The 17257-nt window shown below is 49.8% G+C and overlaps 1 protein-coding gene across 1 annotated transcript in view; it reads left to right on the forward strand.

The window, feature by feature from the left end:
* Positions 1-17257, forward strand: part of NECAB2 (N-terminal EF-hand calcium binding protein 2) — a gene marked incomplete at its 5' end in the record, with an annotated part of 85219 nt that overhangs the window by 51099 nt on the left and 16863 nt on the right. Inside the window, 3 exons of the mRNA XM_082489363.1 lie at positions 10618-10643; positions 13854-13951; positions 14028-14078. Of these exons, the coding sequence (XP_082345489.1) occupies positions 10618-10643; positions 13854-13951; positions 14028-14078 (175 nt within the window). The remainder of the gene's footprint in view (positions 1-10617; positions 10644-13853; positions 13952-14027; positions 14079-17257) is intronic.

Genomic DNA, 17257 nt, shown 5'->3' on the forward strand with positions numbered 1-17257 from the left:
GAGGCTGATCCCTCTGAACAAGCCTGACAGCAAAATTGATGCGTCGTTAACTCAGATGCAATCGCTGTACTTACTGTTCATGAAACGCGTCTGGGAGCTGAAGAGCTCGGTTTAAGCGATGCAGGACACGGGCTGACGATACCGGTTCCGCATGGGACCAGGGTGCCAAAATTAAACAATAAATTATCTCAGTGCGACACGATGGAAATAGCTCCAAAATATCATGCTGTGTTTCCATAGTGGAGCCGGTGGAAATACCCCGAGAGCAAAGGGGTCTCCTGCGCTGCCTCTCTGCTGGCCACGGCGTGTACAGCCCCTCCCTCCCAGGATTAAAATCCCGGTTTTGCCTGGCACTGTCTGGGCATAAATTAAACGAGGGCTGATATAACCCAGTGTGTACACCCACTGGACCCAAGTGCGGGTATAATAATTGGCAACCTTATAAATTTGGAAGGGCCATCCCTCCTAGCAGCGAAGTCCCTTGCAGGCTGTAATTCAACCTGCCTTCTCTTTTCTTTGGTGTGATATTTTCAAGATCAAGTCATCCGTCCAAAAAAAAAAAAAAACCCCAAACAGTCGAGGGTTTAGATGCAATTTACTAGGGAGTTGGCACACGCAGAGACTTGAAAATGTTTAGTACTGTACTAAATGTCTGTTTTATTTAAAGTGATGACTGTGCTTAGGAACCAACTGTTGGATTAAGCTTAGTAAATCAGCGTGCTGCTTGGATGTATTTGTCAGGATATCAGTTGCACTGCAAACAGGCATGTTGTTGTGTTGCTGTCTTGTTTGGAGTTTTTATGGAGTTTCAAGAGATTTTTCTTTAGTAAGTGAATGGTTAGAGGTACTGGCCACCTCTGACAAGGCAGCGAGAGATGATGTAGATTATTTTTAATAGACTGTGAAGTTGTCTTACAAGGTACGGAGAGGAGCATGCCTTAACCACTCAAACTTTTCCTCCGGGGGCAGAAACAACCCCACCGATTTTTGCTGTTAACACGCAAGTACTGGGTGGGCTGATCAGATACAGAGGGGGGAAAAAACCATCCCCTTGCCCACAACTGAGTTGCAGAAGGCTGTGGTGTCCCCGAGCCCGAGGCGCCGTGCTTTGCGGAGAGCAGACGGGGAGAGCGGCGGTGGGACGTCTCTGCCTTGGGCTTCTCCTGCGCTCCACGGCATCTGGGACCAGCGCTTTGCGGGAAATTGCGCCTTTATGCTGCGTTTTTGGTGTTGATTTATAGAAGCAACAGGGCAGGCAGGGCAGAGCCGCACCGGTGCTGAGCCCGGCTCATGGGCGGTACCCGGAGCCCGGCTCCGGAGCTGCGTGACAAAGAGAGACGGTCTAGCACCAGCTGACAGCCTGAAATGCCATATTGCAGTTGGTGATGAATGAACAAACAAATGTCTGGTACTCCGCAGATGCCAGTTTATTGCCCCTGCCTTTTTTTAAAGTGACATTTATTTCTCTTTTAAGTAACGAGAGCTTTAGAGCGTGTTTTCCAACAGCATCCGGAACATTTGTTTCATTTTTAACCATATCCAGTCACTTTTCGCGGTGCCCTTGATGATTAGAGCTGGGTGTTTTGTTCTGTCAAATACTTCACTGCATAGAAAATGTTATTTTGGTTGTCTCGAAACTACGGACGAAATAAAGCATCTGGTCTGCGTCAGGGATGGTTTGCAGCTTGGGACTTTCTGAGGATGCGGGAGAGGCAATTAGGGGCTTCACCGTGCTGTTTCTGACCCGGACCCGCAGCTGTAGGTAGGAACTCAGGCTGCACGGAGGCTTGGACGGGGCAGACCCGGTGTTTCAGAAATGTCTGTGGCTGCAGAATAAATCCGTATGCCGAGGGAGAGGGGAGTTGAACCCGCCTTGAAATACAGCAGCAGGTGGGAGTCTTTAAAAATGAGAAACTAAGCAAACAACGGGGTGTGTTGTGATGGTCTCTATCTTTATGGTAGGTATCGATTCCCTGTGAAAGGAAACGGAAAATGAGAGCTGTGCTGCTGAAAAAAGCACGTTATGAACGGAGGGGCGGTTAATCCTCCCCACCCTGACAAAGTGCCCGCGCTGGTTTTATCAGCTTCACAAGGTAAAGCGGGAACATAGCCATTAGCAGGCGTTATGGCCAAACTGGTCCCCAGTGTGCGTGTACGTGCCTTGCGCTCGCTGCAGCTACATCCCGCGCACGGCCCTCGCCCCGGCTGTGGGGAGGGCAACAGGGAACGGGACCCATGGGGACCACTGGCGAGAGCCTCTGGAAAGCCCGAGCTATCATTGCGAAGAGTTTTCCTTTTTCAAAACCCGGGAAAATCCACACCAAAAGCCTTTTCTCCAGGACGGTAACAAGTGTGAAACCATGGCCAAAGGTCTCTGCCAGGAGAGGTGGGGATGGATCCTGTAGGAGACCAGCAGCCGAGGTGGGGTCACGGGGGATGGACATCCCTTGGGCTGCTGCATCCATACCTTGGCTTTGATGGTTTTGGGCTTCGGAGATTCTGTTTAGCAAGTTTAATATCCTCTTCCTGTCATATTTACAAGGTCTATTACTGCTACAAGGAAAACGCAATTGCTTTGCGGGCCTTTGGCTGGAGAAGAGACATCTTTCCGTCACATCCCTAATTACCAATCGGGCCAAGTGCTATGGCAACCGCCTTTCGGCACCGCGCTGCCAGGCAGGACATCTGCACTCGGCTATCGCAGGCTTTTTGGAGCAGGTCCAGGCTTTTTTAGACCTGTTGTTCCTCAAAGCGTGCCGCCCACCTGTGGCATTCAGCGTCATGATGAATCAATTAGGAGTTAGTATTCAGTGCTAACAAGCCTTTCCCTCCCCACGCGCTTTTCCTTTGCAATCAGAGCTGGAATAGCCTTCGTAAGGCACGTGCCTTACTGGGGAGCAATGAAAGGTGCTCCGAGCTGAGCTCAGCATCTTCTGGCACGGTGGGAAGGATGCCAGTGAGCAGGTCTCACTGTGAACCCTCTCTTGTGAACCCTACACCCTGGGCTGCGCGATGGCCATCAGGTGATGTGGCACTTTGTTGATGGTGAGACTGTCCCCAGGAGAACCACTCAGCCACGCTCATGGGGCTGCCCAGAGGCTTCCACATCGAGGAGGTGGAGAAGAAGGGAGTGAAGGTCTTCTGCTGATCTTCCCCATCATGCTAGAAGGTTGCCTAAAGGAGATATCCACCAGATGTGGATCTCTGAGGTGCTTTGTGTCTGGTTTGGGCACCGAGCGCCTTACCTGCTGGTGCTCAGCAGGGAACCAGCACCTCGTGGTTTCTCGCTGTGTTTCTGCAGGCAGAGCAGGTCTGCCCTGGCCACCCGCTGTGGCACTGCTGCAATTCACAGGGACCGCTTGTGTAGGGAGGGAGCAGCCTTGAAGTGGGGTGAGTAAAGGAGCGTGTTTTATCCCGAGCCTGCCAGATTCACCGTGCTTTGTTTGTATGGAAGGGCAGTTCAGTTTACCTTGAAAAAAAAAATCAGTGTTTTCCACATTGCTGGCTCGTAATGAGGACTCTGCTGCCCCAGCGCACAGCTTCCTGCCCTAACGTTTCCGCCGCGTGTGATCTCCGGGTTTGAAAACTGGATCTGGGCAGCGCCTGCATTAATGAGAAGGCAGATGACTTATCGAGGCCGGGAGCCACCGAGAAAGCCGTAGGAAATATTACAATGTTAGTGTTCAGTGGGTCTGAGGAGAGGCTTGCTGAGCGGCGTTAGCCACGGTGGCCACGCAGTGTGGAAAAGAAGCAAAAGTGCCCCTCTCTTGGTCATCAGCTGCCCAAATCCAGAGGAAAGCTGTGCAAGGAGCAGGGAGGAGCTGCGCCCTGGGTTCAGGTGGGCAAAACATCCTCGGGGACGCTGTACTTCAGCCTTCGGACCGGTGAATGAAAATCCTGCCGATGGCAAGGGCAAGTAGGAGGAAAGAGATTGTCTCCCAGAGTACCTGGACTCTGTCATAATCCCAAATCATGCGCCGTAGGTGATGAGGCTCTTCGTAATACAAAATCTATATGCGAAAACTTCATACAAAATCCTCCTTTTGCTTCTCTTTGTTTCTGGGCAATTCTTTGTCCCTATTTTTTCTTCTCTGTGGTACCAGCGCTTCGGAGAAAACCACGATTCGCCGCTGGGCTTTCAGCCCCCCCCTTACGGTGCTCCCCAAGTGCTCCATGATGGAGTACGTGCCAAGGCAAGAACAAAGTTATTAGTTTTGCTTTGGAGAAGGCAGCATTTCTCTGCCTTTCAGGACCCCCCGTGGGAGATGTTCCCTGGAGGTGTTTTAATTTAAATCATTGCGCTCCGGTGCTGGAAGTGTCCCAGTGAGGTGGCGATCCAGACGGACTCCGCAAAACTGCACCTGCTTCAGGTAACACGGATTTTGGGAGAAACCTCTGTCTGGAGTGAATGCTGAACTCGTGCAAACGGGGTCTCTCCTCCGCCCACTCGGGGCATTTAAATAGGTGGTATTCCCTGTCCTGCTGGAAAAAGCAGAGCTGGATGAAAAATACCTGCTGGGTTACCTCGCTGCTCACTCTATTTATTGGTTGTACTGGATCGTGCGTGGGACAAGCGTGCCTGCTCCAGTATGTGCCCCTGTGAATTATTCCTGCTGAAACGCACCACAAAATACATTTTAAATTGATTTCATGCAGGAAGCAGGGACATTTGGCAGGAGATGAAGACCATCCTTTAAAGTAAAAGCCAGGCGGTCACCAGAGCCCTGACTGCCAGCTCGCCACGGCTAAAGAAATTAAAGCCAAAATTGACATAGGTTATGAATACTTGTCTGCCTGTGGCATTTGAAGCCGCCGCTGGCTGGGTGGCTTCTGGTTGTGGACAGCCTTGGCGTATGGTTTGGGCTGTTTCTTTGCATGCGCCACCTCAGATTTTGGAAGTCCTTTTCTACTTCATACCGTAAGAGTGGTGTGTTGGTTATTTTTTTTTTTAAAGCGGGCGGGCAGGTGAAGGAGGTACTCGGGTAGGTCGTGGGAAGGATTTAGCAGGGTTCTGCGGATGGGTAGGATGACGGGCTTGGAAAGTTGCTTAGTTCTTTAGCATTAAAGTTATTCATCTCCGGGCTGGCATCCGGTATTGGGTATTTCTCTCTTGCTCTGCCTGGAATAATTTCACTCACTCCGGGGTTTGTGCAAGAATGTTAATCTTTGCGTTCAGAAACTAATGATCAAGAGTGACCATCTGTGACCCCTTAGTAGGCATCTGGATGTACATTTTCTGCTTCTGAGGTGTTGAGATAACACAGCGCCGTTGCTGCTGGGACTAGAAGGCATATCTTCAGATGTAATAATACTTTCCAGCTGCACGTGTTGTTTTTTAGTCTTTCCTAAATGAAAATGAGTTTTGCAGGTGGCTAACGCTAGAGGATAATTTGTTTCCGTGCTCGTTTGAAGCCTTGTAGCAAACCCAAAGCTGTGAGTTGAAGACGGAAATAAAAGTAGAACGTGATTTCAGTAAAAACCTCCATTTTCTGTGCTGGTGAAGCAACTAAGCTGTGAGGCAGCTGATGCAAACCTTTCATCTGCCCAAGTAAAAGGGTTATTATCTTCAGCTAAAGCTGATCAGGTGTTGAGTGGCATTTGAGCAGCACATCCAGGCGGCTATTTGCATGAGAAATACGCTGTGAAGATGAGACTTTGATGTATTTGCAACTTCTGAATTCCCATTATGTTTTTGATTGTGCCACCCGTTGGGAGAGCCTGGGACATCATCTTCCCTTGGCTGAGCTGGAACCCAAGAAGGGAGTTTCACGCTTCGCTCCTTCGTGTTCTCTTTTCCGTTCTGAGATAACTTTTCTGCTCCTCTCTATCATTGGAGAGAAGCCTGGAGAAACGCGTTAACAGCAGCAAGTCGGAGGCCATCAGCCTTGCCTTAGGGAGACGGGGAGACGCTGAGAAAGAGAGGGGGAGATGCTGGATGGTAGACTCACGGCTGGTTTGGTTGGAAGGGACCTCTGCAGGGCTCTAGTCCCTGGCAGTGGGCCATCACCAGCACTGGAGGAGGACAGCCCTGGCTTTGCCATGCTGAGTCCTGAAGACCTCCTGGAATGCTCTCTGGGTAACCCCTTCCAGCGCTGTGCTGCTCTGGGCTTGCTTCTGAAGAGCTAAAGCAAATAATCATGGTGGGAAATTTCCAGAAATACCTTAAACAGAGTGTCGGGCTGATCTGGATCGGTGTAGCTGGAGCTTCTGACCTGAGATCTGGAGGTTACGTGGGGGAGCAGCACCCACCCAGGGATCTGTCTGCCAGGATGCTCGGCTCGAGCTCCTAATCCCTGGGCTGTTGGACCCCCAGCCGCAACGTGCCCTCCGTCAGGTGTCACCACCCCACCTTTCCCTGGGAGAAAGCCTGAAAAACGGCAGTGTGCTTCAGGAAAAGCAGGTAGAGAAGAAAAAAAAAAAAAAAAGCTTAAAAGTGCTTTGAACCGATGGAAAAGTAGCAGAAAGTCAGTACAGGGACAACTCTTATAAAAGCCCATCCACTGGATAATCTGCAATCAGGGACGTGGCGAGGCAAAGAGGTGACTTCCCAGGGATCCCCGTTAGCTCAGGCGCTCATCAAACCGCATTTTAAGGTTGGGTGGGGTTTTGGTGAGGGGAGAAATGTATTTCTCTCTGGAGTACGCAGGAGGCGCAGCGACTACGCTGGGCAGCCGCCTCCTCTCGCTTGTCGTGCAGCACTAATTACCCTCTGGGCAAATGCACTTAATTAAGCCCACTGAGGAGATGCTCTCCCAGCATGGCTGTTGCTCTTTAGACTCCCACGGCTGAGGGAGGAGTATCACGCTTTGAGGACTTTTCTTTTTCTTTGAAAGAGTTGGATGGGAACCAGCAGGGAAAAACCGTTTCCCCATTGCCAATATGTTTATCTGGTCAAATTATCCCAGTGTATTTAGGTGGCAGTGGGTGGTGAGCAATAAACAGTCCTTTTTGGGGCCAAATTGGTTTATGGCTTGGGCTCTGATTTTTCAGAAGATGCTCTAGGTTGAAGGCTGAGCTCTTGTGTTTGGCTCATATTTCTGTTGGAGAAATTATGTGCCAAGAGGCAAATGGAGGATCTCCAAAGTATGTCTTTGTCTGGGAAAGTGATCCCAAAGGGTGCACAGCCCCAGCAAAACTGGGGATGCGATGCTCCATGTTACAACTTCGTTGCTTGGAAAACAGAGAAAAAGGCCCAAAACCAAAAAGACTTGGATTTTCTGTTGTTTTTTTTTTTTTTTTTCTACTTTGAAAGAAAGACTTTTGTTTTGGAAAGAGATCAGAGAGACGTGGCCTCTACTGCGCAGAAAAAACTGTGTAACACAGAAGTCTTTAATGATGTCTTCATTTAAAGTTTCACTTGAACATTATTATATTCTGCTTAAATAGTTGGGTTATGGCTTCAATAAGTTCCTTAGTCATACTGTTAATGTAAGAATGCTTAAAATGAAAAGCTAATTCACAGCCAAGTGTTCTGGTAGCTGAGAGGTTTTTTTCTTTTTTTTCTGGAAAAAAAAAAAAAAGAGAAAAACTTGTTGCCATTTTTCTTTTTCATTTATTGTGGCTCACAGGAATGTTGCCTGTCTGGCAGCTTAAAAAAACATTGGTGGCTAATGCTGACCTAAATGTTTTCCTATCGAAGGGCTTCATGATATGTGACCGCTCCAAACATCTCCACCGAAGGGCAGCGCTGGGATGAAGGGTTAGGGATGCCGAGGGTATTTGTGGGGAGCCGAGGCTTGAAACCCAGATCCTGAATACTTGCCTCATAAAAAAAAAAATCCCACTGGCAGAACCCGTGCCATTGCAGCTGGGTAGTGCGCTTCCCTTGCGTTGCGTATTCAGCTGTGCAGCACCCACACCGGGCAATAAAAGCCCCGTAACACCGATGGGGACGTGGCTGCATGTCAGCGATGTTCCCCATGGATGCGGTCCTGCGGGATGGAAACATCCCAGGAAATGCCATGGGTCATGCTCAAGTACCCATTGATTTCTCCTTATAAATTTTCATCACAACATTATCATATTTTTTATTAAGTCAGCTTATGACTTCAGTAATTTCTTTAATTGGGCTTATTCTTAATGCAAGGTGGCTTAAAATTAAAAGCAGCTTCTCAGCCACGTTAATATTCAAGCACAATTAAGTTAAATAATATGATGGTAGGATGCGGGGAAATAAAAGACCATTTTTGGCAGCAGCAGATCAATTATTGCAATGCAAAAGCACGTGAAATACAATAGTAAGGTGGTTTGTTTTGTTTTGTTTTGTTTTGTTTTCTCAGCGATGTTGCCCCACCTGCAAATCTGTAACCACTTTGGTAGGTGTTTATAAACACTGATTGGCTTCGGAAAAATATTATTTAAGGACTTTGTGGGTGATGCTGGTGTGAAAACTACTCCTGTGCCTGTGCCTGAGAGAATGGGATTCACTTCCCAGGCTCTGTGCTGGTGTGTAGTACCCAGCCCCTGAGAGCTTTGGGGAAAGCCCGGCCGTGGTCCTCGGGCGAGCGTGGGACTCTGCTGGAGTTGGAAATGCATCTTCTGTGGTTCTCCCCCTCACTTGAATTTTCCCTGCCTGTGAATTGCCGAGGCTCCGTGTTAGCAACCACACGCTGCCAAAGCGCTGTGGACTATTCGGTCAGGGTTGGTTGTTTTTTTTTTTTTTTTTTTCTTTGGGTATGGATCTGCATATTCAGTGATGTGGGCATGAGAACATCGAGTCAGGGAAACTGAGCTCGCAGCTTCCCCAGGGGATTTTGTAGGATGCACTGAAGTAATTCCAGGGTTTGAGAAAGATTGATAAATCTCCAAGGGAATTAAGATAAAGTAGTGTGAAAGCTCATTTTGCAGAGGCGCGCATGCCGCCTGCTCCTCCAGCTGAAGCTTGTGCCAGCGGCTTCCACGCTGTGTCCTGCACCGTGAAGGTGTCTGAGATGAGAAATGAATTTTTTTTATACCGTGAAAGACATCAGTTACCCAAAAGGGTGCGTGATTCAGTAACGTGTGCTTTTACAGCATGAGACAGGTCGGGTAGCACCTTTCTGGCAGCCAACATCTCAGGGGATGGAGATGTTCGTGTTCGCCTCCAGCGCCCGGCAGGTCCCACAGGAGTGGTGGTGAAAGGCGTCCCCTGTACCATCACCGGGGGCTCTGCTTTTGGGGAGGACCTGGGCATGGGTGGCACTGTGAATTTCGGGAATTTCCTCCCCAGTTATCACCAGCGCACGCGTGTGTTTCCGGTTAGCTGTAGCGCACCTGGCTAACGCGCCGAAGGGATGAGATGCATCGAGTGAGAGGCCAGCAGGGCCCCCGAGCTGCAGGAACTCGCATCTTCTCAGGCAGTAGGAAGCCAAAAATCCCCTGTATCAGTGTCTCTGCTAAAGCAGAAGCGCTTCTTTTAATGTTATTTGAGTGGGAAACGCAGCCTGGGCCCCGTCCCGCCGCCACGCACAGCCCAGCGAGGATGCTCCGCTCGCCCGGGGTCTGAGCCTGCTGCAGGAGACGGCAAAAGATTTCAGCAGAGGTGAGATTTTCCCGGGTGCTTCAGCTTGCTGCAAGAGCACCGCGCTTCACGTCGTGAATCCCCCATGACAGGGTTCACTGGGGCCTCGGTAGTGAGGAGCGATCCCAAATTAACACTTTCCCACCGTGCATCGTCCCTTCGGGAGGGTATCTTGTCCCGAGAGAGGGACAGGAGTGAGCGAAAGCTCCGGGTCACGGAGGGAAGGAAGAGCCGAGGGCTGGGAGCAGACCTGTCGGGCAGGGCATGGGCAGGGCTGCGGGACGCTGCCACTTATGAAGGTGGTATTGAAAACATCTCTTTCCCTAATCCACTTATGTTGACAGGTCAGACAGAGCAGGGATGAGTTTACTTAAAAAATGGCTTTGCAGGACATAAATGGATCGATAAAACATAATTCGATTCAGAGATCATTCCGGTGCTTGAACAGCACTAGTAGTTGTGGGGGAATCGGAGGCACAAAGGGATTAGCAGCAATCTTTATTTCCCGGGCAGGTTTGGCTGTTGAGATGTCATTATGTAAACTAAACGTTCCTGTATTAAGAAGTAATTGTGCAATTTTGTGCGGAGGGAGTCCCAGGTGGGAACTGTGCACAGCCCCGTGGACGCTTCGCGAGGGCAGAATTGGGAGTATTGATCCGTCTAGAAAAGTAAACGGTGCAAATTTTTATTCCAGGCAAATGGGAACAAAGAGGTTCCTGTGCCACAGCGGGTACCTCACCAGGGTGTTGCCAGGATGGGTATTTGGGAGGAAGGCAGAGGAGTTGCTGTGCCAGCTGGGAATAGAGTACCCCACAGGCACAGGTCCCCTTTTCCCCCTCAAAATATCCAAAATAACGTGTGAACCCATCCCGACCGCACAGATGCTGAAGGTGCAGAGGTGTGGTGGGGATGCCCCGAGCGGCACCAACCATTGCCTTCTCCTTAGGCTGTCCCCACCGGTGGCGGGGGGATGCTGAGGGGTGGGTGACGTTGCAGGTGGGGATCTGGGGTTAAGCCTGCAGAAATCCTAACTGTATCCTAACTTACCTTAAAATCTTCTTTCTCTCTCTCTCTTTCTTTTTCTTTTTTTTTTTGCCTGCTTCCTCCCCCTCTTCCAGCAACGTGGACACCAAGGAGCTGTGCGGTGAGTGCGGTCCCTCTCTCGGGGCAAAAGCAATGGCTGTGTGCACGCGCGCTTTCGAAGGCTGCCTGAGACCCGTTACGAAGCCGGCGGTGCCGCGGCGGCTGCAGAACTGGGGGGAGGTCTCAGCACTTCTGCTGCCTCACCCCTTATTCCGCTGGAAAAGCGGCAAAACTTGTCTTCCTGTTCTTGCGACGCAAACGGGGTCAGGGCTGAGCGAAACACCTGGCTGCTGTTCAATAACGAGCCGGGGTTTAATTTCTGGCAATGTCCTGGCTTCCAGCTCCGCTCTGAAGTTCAATAAAGCAGTGTCCCTCTGCAATAGCCGTAACCTGTCTCTCCCTACTTAGGCACCCCTCCGTGCGTCCCAGCAGGCTGCCTGCGGAGTACAGCGCCTCTGCTGCGCCTCCCACGGCTCGCGCAAATTAAAGGCTGGAAAGAAAATCTCTGATAACGTTTTGTCCCACACCTTGACCAGAAAGGGAATATATCCTGCTGGGATTTCTGAAGGGCTTTGGCAGGCGATGGAGGTGGTGGGAGGTGACTCGCGCAGAGGGCTCCTGCTGCTCGCTCGGCTGTATTTTTCCATGGACACGTGGCATTGGGAAACGTCTCCTGCCCCCCTGCTTTTGGGGAGGAGATGGGGAGACAGAGGTGTGTGGCCTTGCAGAGAGACTCATCCGTCTCTTCTCCTCCCCTCCTGTGCCAGGATGCAGAAGAACATATGAAGCCACCTCGGCAGGTCTTCACCATTTACCTTCAACACTTATATAGAAATATAAGAAGATATGAAGAAACGTTTCATAAAATCCTTTCATAAAATCCATTTGGTTTGCTGACGATATGATGGGCTCGTTCCCATCGCTCCTTTCTCATTGCGTTAGGTCTCCTTGCCAGGTGGCCCGAGAAACCAAAACCCCACAGCTCGTACCATCAACTTTGCCAGGAAATACAGAGATGGTAACGCCATCGCTTGACGTCCCCCCCGCTTTCTCCGTCTGTCTCATAAAATCAGAAAATCACACTGCTGTTAGCCAGCGTGGTCCCACCTCGCTGCCTCTCCTGGGGATGAAGCTGCCAGGAGAGGAGGGAGATAAACCCATCACCTCCCGCGGGAAGCCAGAGGAAGGATTGATCGGCGCGAGAGCCTGCCTAGATCACTTATCTGCTGGATACCTGCCCTTGTCTGCAATTTCTTATTTGCTTGCTGCTCTTCTAAGCGTTAGTTTAAATATAAAACCTCATTTCAGCAAAGTGGAGGCGGTGGTCTCGCTCTCTTGGAATGGGTTGCGTGTTGTAGGATGTTGAGAGCATCTTAAAAGGGATTTCTTGATCCCTGCAGCTTGTATGAGAAATTTGATACGGCTTTATCCATATCAGGTAGTATTTTATAAATGGGGTTTTCTCCTGCCAACAAATGCAACGGTCACCAGCACCTAGACTGACCTAAACGTGGTTGTGTAGCTCCTCGTGCCCAGAGGAGCTGCCGGTCACAGGACAGCTTGCGGCACTTAATATGCCCGGAAAATTCACATACAGCCACCAAATTGTACCCGCCGCCCTGCAGTTTAAATCAACGCACGGGCATTGCATGCAGCCATACAAGCTGTCCAGAGCACTGGGATGTCCTCTACAAAGGGGAGCTGCTGCACATTGACCCGTGTCAAAGTGCCGGGGTGGGGGACACCCACCTCCTCCCGCACCGGCCCCGGCTTGCGGTGGTGCTCATCTCCTGAGCATCCACCCCACCGCTCTCCGCAGACGCGGAGGAGCCATAAGCAAGAACCGCATAGCATAGGAAGAGCTCATCTCCGATGTTCCCATGAATAAATAACAGTAATAAAAAATAGCAGAACTGAATATTTTGGTAAGTTCTCCTCCCAGGTGCTCCTCGGTTGATTTCGAGGGCTGTGCTGCCCACAGCAGCTCATTTCTCCTGAAATTTCTCCAGTTTTTCCTTGCAGGACTTAGGAAAATGTTTTTCCTTTACCTTTAAGATCTGCTCAGTTTTTCTTTCCCAAGTAATAATAGGAAGAATAACACAAATAAACACGCTGCAGCGAGAATAAGCTCTTTGGCTCATTGTGGGACAGCAAAGAGCTGCTGTCAATCACTCTGTGACATTCCGGTTTCTGCCAAAATCTTCTTTCCCTTGGATATGTTCTCAGGCCGTCGATAGCTATAGGTGCTTCTAATTAAGCCGAGAGAACCTAATTAGCGGGATTGTTTCCTGGAGTTTATGTCTCCTTGCATTCTGCAGAGATGTCACCTCGGTGTGAAGCTTCGGTTCCTCGCGCTCAGGAGAGGCGCCGGTGGCTTTTAGCTGTAGTCTGTGTCAGTCACCCAGAAACCGGGCAACTGCGCAATGACACACAGCGAACTCGCTGCGTGCCCCCCCCTCCCCCCCCCCCCCGCCACCCGTCACTTCTGGCTCTTTCCATCACGAACAGTGAATTTCAGGACTCCGTAGCTCATGCACGAAACCGCATCGGGGCTCAAATGTGTGACAGAGCCATCGGCCGCTTGCGGGGGGACACCGATTTTGGCTGTTTGGTATCAGTGAGGAGCGGCTGGGATTGCCGGAGCTGCAGTGCAGAAGGGACGAGGACGGCACGGAGAAAGCGTGGACTCCCTCTCCGTGGAGAACACGTGCTTTTGGGCCCAGCTCGCAGCTCCGTTCTCTTCCTCTCGAGGCATATTTGGCCCTCAGGAGCCTGTGCGACCTGTGACCGGGGGCCGAGGTGCAAATGGGATGGGAATGGAAAGGAAAGATGTCAGGCCAGCCTCGGCGTGTATAAACTGGGGTGAACCTGGCAGGTGTTTGGATGCTTTGAGGGATAAAGACGGTCAAAGGAACGGAAAAGGGATTTCTTTTGCGACTTCTCCCTCCCTGGTGGCAACAGGAGGGAGAGAGCCAAGATACGGTCAAATGCAGAAATAGGCATGGCGATAAAGCACCTGCAAAGTTATTTTCAGTGGGAGCTGCTGTGCCTTACATCTCTCTTTTACAATGGTCCCAAACTTCACGGGAATTGCACCACTTCCCATCCCTGCAGGACAAGCTGTGACTTTGACTCAGGATATAGATTATAAAAATATACCTGAAACCTCATTTTTTTCTTTCCACCGATAAATAGACCTTGCTGTGTCACGTAGCCTTGTAGCGTGAAGTTACACCAACGGTTCCCATCATGTCCCTCTTGGTTTTCCCAGACTATTTTGCTGACCATATGGGAGACTACGAAGACGTCCTGGCCTCACTGGAGACGCTGAACCTCTCCATCCTGAAGGCGATGGACTACACCAAACGGGTGAGTCCTCCTTCCTGCGCCTTTGCGCTCCACAGGCTTGGAGCAAACGGTGCGAGTGTTAACAGAGCATCCCAAGGTCTTCGTCCTGTTCAGCAGCGTTGTCTCCTCATGCCGTTGCATTTGTGTGGTAAGTGGCTCCTCGCAGCAACAGGATGACAATGGATTTTTTTTGTGTGTGTGTGTGTGTGTGTGTGTGTTAACAGCAAATGAATCTTGAAAATCTTGGCCAGATTGTGAACCAGTGTCACGTGCAGTAGATGGCGGCGTAGAGGCTTTGTGGCAGAGCAGGGCACCTTCTCAGTGCCATTCCTGAGTCTGGCAGGCGGTCTCGGCTGTGCCATGGCTTACGCTCTGCGTCGCCTGGGGCACGACAGTGCTCCCGTTGTCTTCAGACAACGCGGCCCGTGGGTCTCTTGAGTGGGATTTTGAAGGCATGAGCTCTCGTTAGCGTTCCTGGGAGGGTTTCTGGAAACCTGGCGTTGTAAGGCTGGTGGTAAATACAGCTTGTGCGTTGGAAGGCATCCTGACTTCCGTAATGCGGTCGTTCGTGTGCACGGCTGCGGTGTAGAGACCAGAGGGCTGTTTGTCTGAAGGACGGCAGGGGAAATGGTCTGTTTCATATGTGCGGGGTACCTCCAGCTTCTTAAAAAAATCCACCGTGCCTCAACGATTTCCCATTAATAATGGACTGCTAGGCTGTGGCAGCGATCACGAAGCATACTGAAGTTTAGTTACACGTATCTAGACAATCTGAGCTGATGTACCAGATAGACGTCCCCGCTGAGAGGTGCACCATTCGTTTGGTGGCTTACAGGGAGAAGTGTTTATGGAGCTCTTGGTCCTTTGAAAGCATTTTATGTCCTTTCCATACCACTTAGTGAAGTAACTGGGCTGTGTCAGTGATGTTTGGTACCTCAGGATAATCCATCCTTCTCCCACTTCTACCTTCAACTGTTTTTGCATCATACTTTTGTGCCACGAGGAGAGAAAAGGAGCCTTTGTCTTCACTGGTGGGCAGCGGTGTGGTGCACTGAGGACGGAGCCAAGGAGGGAGGTTTGGTTACCCCTCTGAGTAATCCTCCCTTCCATTTACCTTTGAAGCTAAAGGAGAAACTCAAATTACACCAGATTTAAGATGCAATGATAAGAAGTTTCAGGAGTTAGAATGGGAAACGGCAAATTTCTCTCCCCTCTGGCTGCTGAGTAAAGATCCCGATCTCCTTGCTTTACCCAAAGCCATCCTTTTTAATGTGTGTGAGGAGGGCAGCACGGGAAGCGACGCCACATATTTCACGTATTGTTGTCTTGCCATAATCAACTGAAGGCAAAAGTTTCTGGCCAAGCACTGATCAGTCTGAAGTGTTTGTGAATTTTTTATTGACTTATTATGAGGGGGTAAAAAAAAAAAATCAGGACAAAAGTAACAGGTTTTTGTTTGTTTTTTTTTCTAATTAAGTTGCTAAGGCTGTTCGTGCCTCATTTATATTCATTATTAGCAAATTTTCTGGCAGTCAGATTTGCCAACTATGTATTTTAAATACATGTTAACACAGATAATTCAGTAATTCCTTCCAACTTGCTATTCATGATGCCTTCAACCACTGCTTTTCGAGTGCGAGGTTAATGTGGATATAACTAATACCTCACAGTATTTTGCAAGAGGAGGATGGCTTATTCCTTGTTTATAAATTAGGCGTCTGAGCATGTGGGTATTACCTTGCATAAGAAATAGCAGCAGCAGCTGGATGGTTATTCGTAATGCCAATCCACTGCCTTCATAAGAAAAGCATCTCTCTCCCTCCTTGATTCAGCTACTGCTGGCAGGATTCGCCCGCCTTAATTGGGTAAAGGTTATTTACCTAAACCTGAGCTGCCCACCCCCCGTCGTCACCTCGTGGAGGGAAGCGGGGAGATCCAGGGCGCTGGAGGCATCTTCCTCCCGTGACTCTGAAGGATCTCAAAAGCAGACATCTCCCTTCCAGGCGGCTAAAGCCGGCGAGGGGAGCGCGTCCCCTCATCAACCCCCGTTCGATCAGCCCGTGGGCCGCGCTGCTCTTCGCCGCCTGGCACGCTTTCGGCAAGCGAGCAGATGGGGCAGGACTCCTTCATGCAGAGAGGAGCTCTGGCGAAGGAGTATCGCACGAAAAACATGGGCTCCCTGCTGTGATTTTGCGAACAAAGTGGTACAAACCTCATCAATGATTTATTCAAACACGGGCGCTTTGTTCAAGTAAAGAGCTGAAGGAAAAGACGACAACAACAACAAAAAAAACCTACCCCAAACAGAAAATAAGCTGTTGTAGGTGGTAGAGAAACTCATCTCCAGTGTTCAGAGAGGACAGGCTTCCTGGCAGCATCAGAAGCTTTTCCGGAGTGCAAACCATTAATGCTTTTGGTTTTTGAGACGTGAGGGGTTTTCTCTATATGTTTTCCCAAGAAAAAAAAAAAAAAAAAGTATTTGTTTACTAGAGTTTCTGGGTTTAGTGTCAGGATTGCCAAAACCGAGTGTCAGAAGAAGGCTTCCTAGGATCTGAACTGCTAAAATAATTTGGCTGAGGTCTTCTCACCAGGTTCCAGCCCACGTGCGTTCCCGTACCCCAGCCTGAGGGACGCCGCAGGGGTAGTTTCTTTCCTCCAGAAAAACCCCGACCCGCGAGCAAAGTGCTTCGCTTCTGAGATGCTCCTGCTTCTCTGTATCAAAATAGGTGTTTCATCAGCTGGAGGAAACCATCGATCACTTGAGTTGAGAGCTTTCCTTATTCCCCCCCTCTCCCCCCCTCCCCCATTAAAAAGCAACATTTGCTGTGCATGATAAATGAAGCCTAACCTCCTTCTGTGTTGGCTTGCTGACGAGAGGTGCCTGCTGACGAGAGGGGCTGGATAGCCGTGGTATTTAATTGCTGTTTGTATTTCTCACCTTAAAAGACAACTGATTATTTCTTGCTCATAAAAAAAGAGAAAGCGGCAATTATCTCGTGCTGGAGGAGCTCATAAAGTATCAGCAGTAATTAGATTCAATAGTGGAAGGTCTCATACAGCAAAACAAAATCTGTCATTGTAATTATTTTCCAATACGGTGATGTCCGCGCCGCGTTGAAATGATGGGAAATGCAAAGTTAAATTGGAGAGAAAAGGAAATCAACTTTCAGGGTCTAAAAAAAGCTGACGGCGGGAGATGTTCTCATATAATTCTCATTTACTCTTTTATAGTGCAGTCGGCAAATATCAAAACCAACGTGGCCGGGAAGGACACGGTTCGTGTGCCCGGTATCGGTGGGAGCTGGGGGACCGGAGACAGGTTGAGCT

Source organism: Vanellus vanellus (genome assembly GCF_965231255.1).
Source record: "Vanellus vanellus genome assembly, chromosome: 12".
Lineage (NCBI taxonomy): Eukaryota > Metazoa > Chordata > Aves > Charadriiformes > Charadriidae > Vanellus > Vanellus vanellus.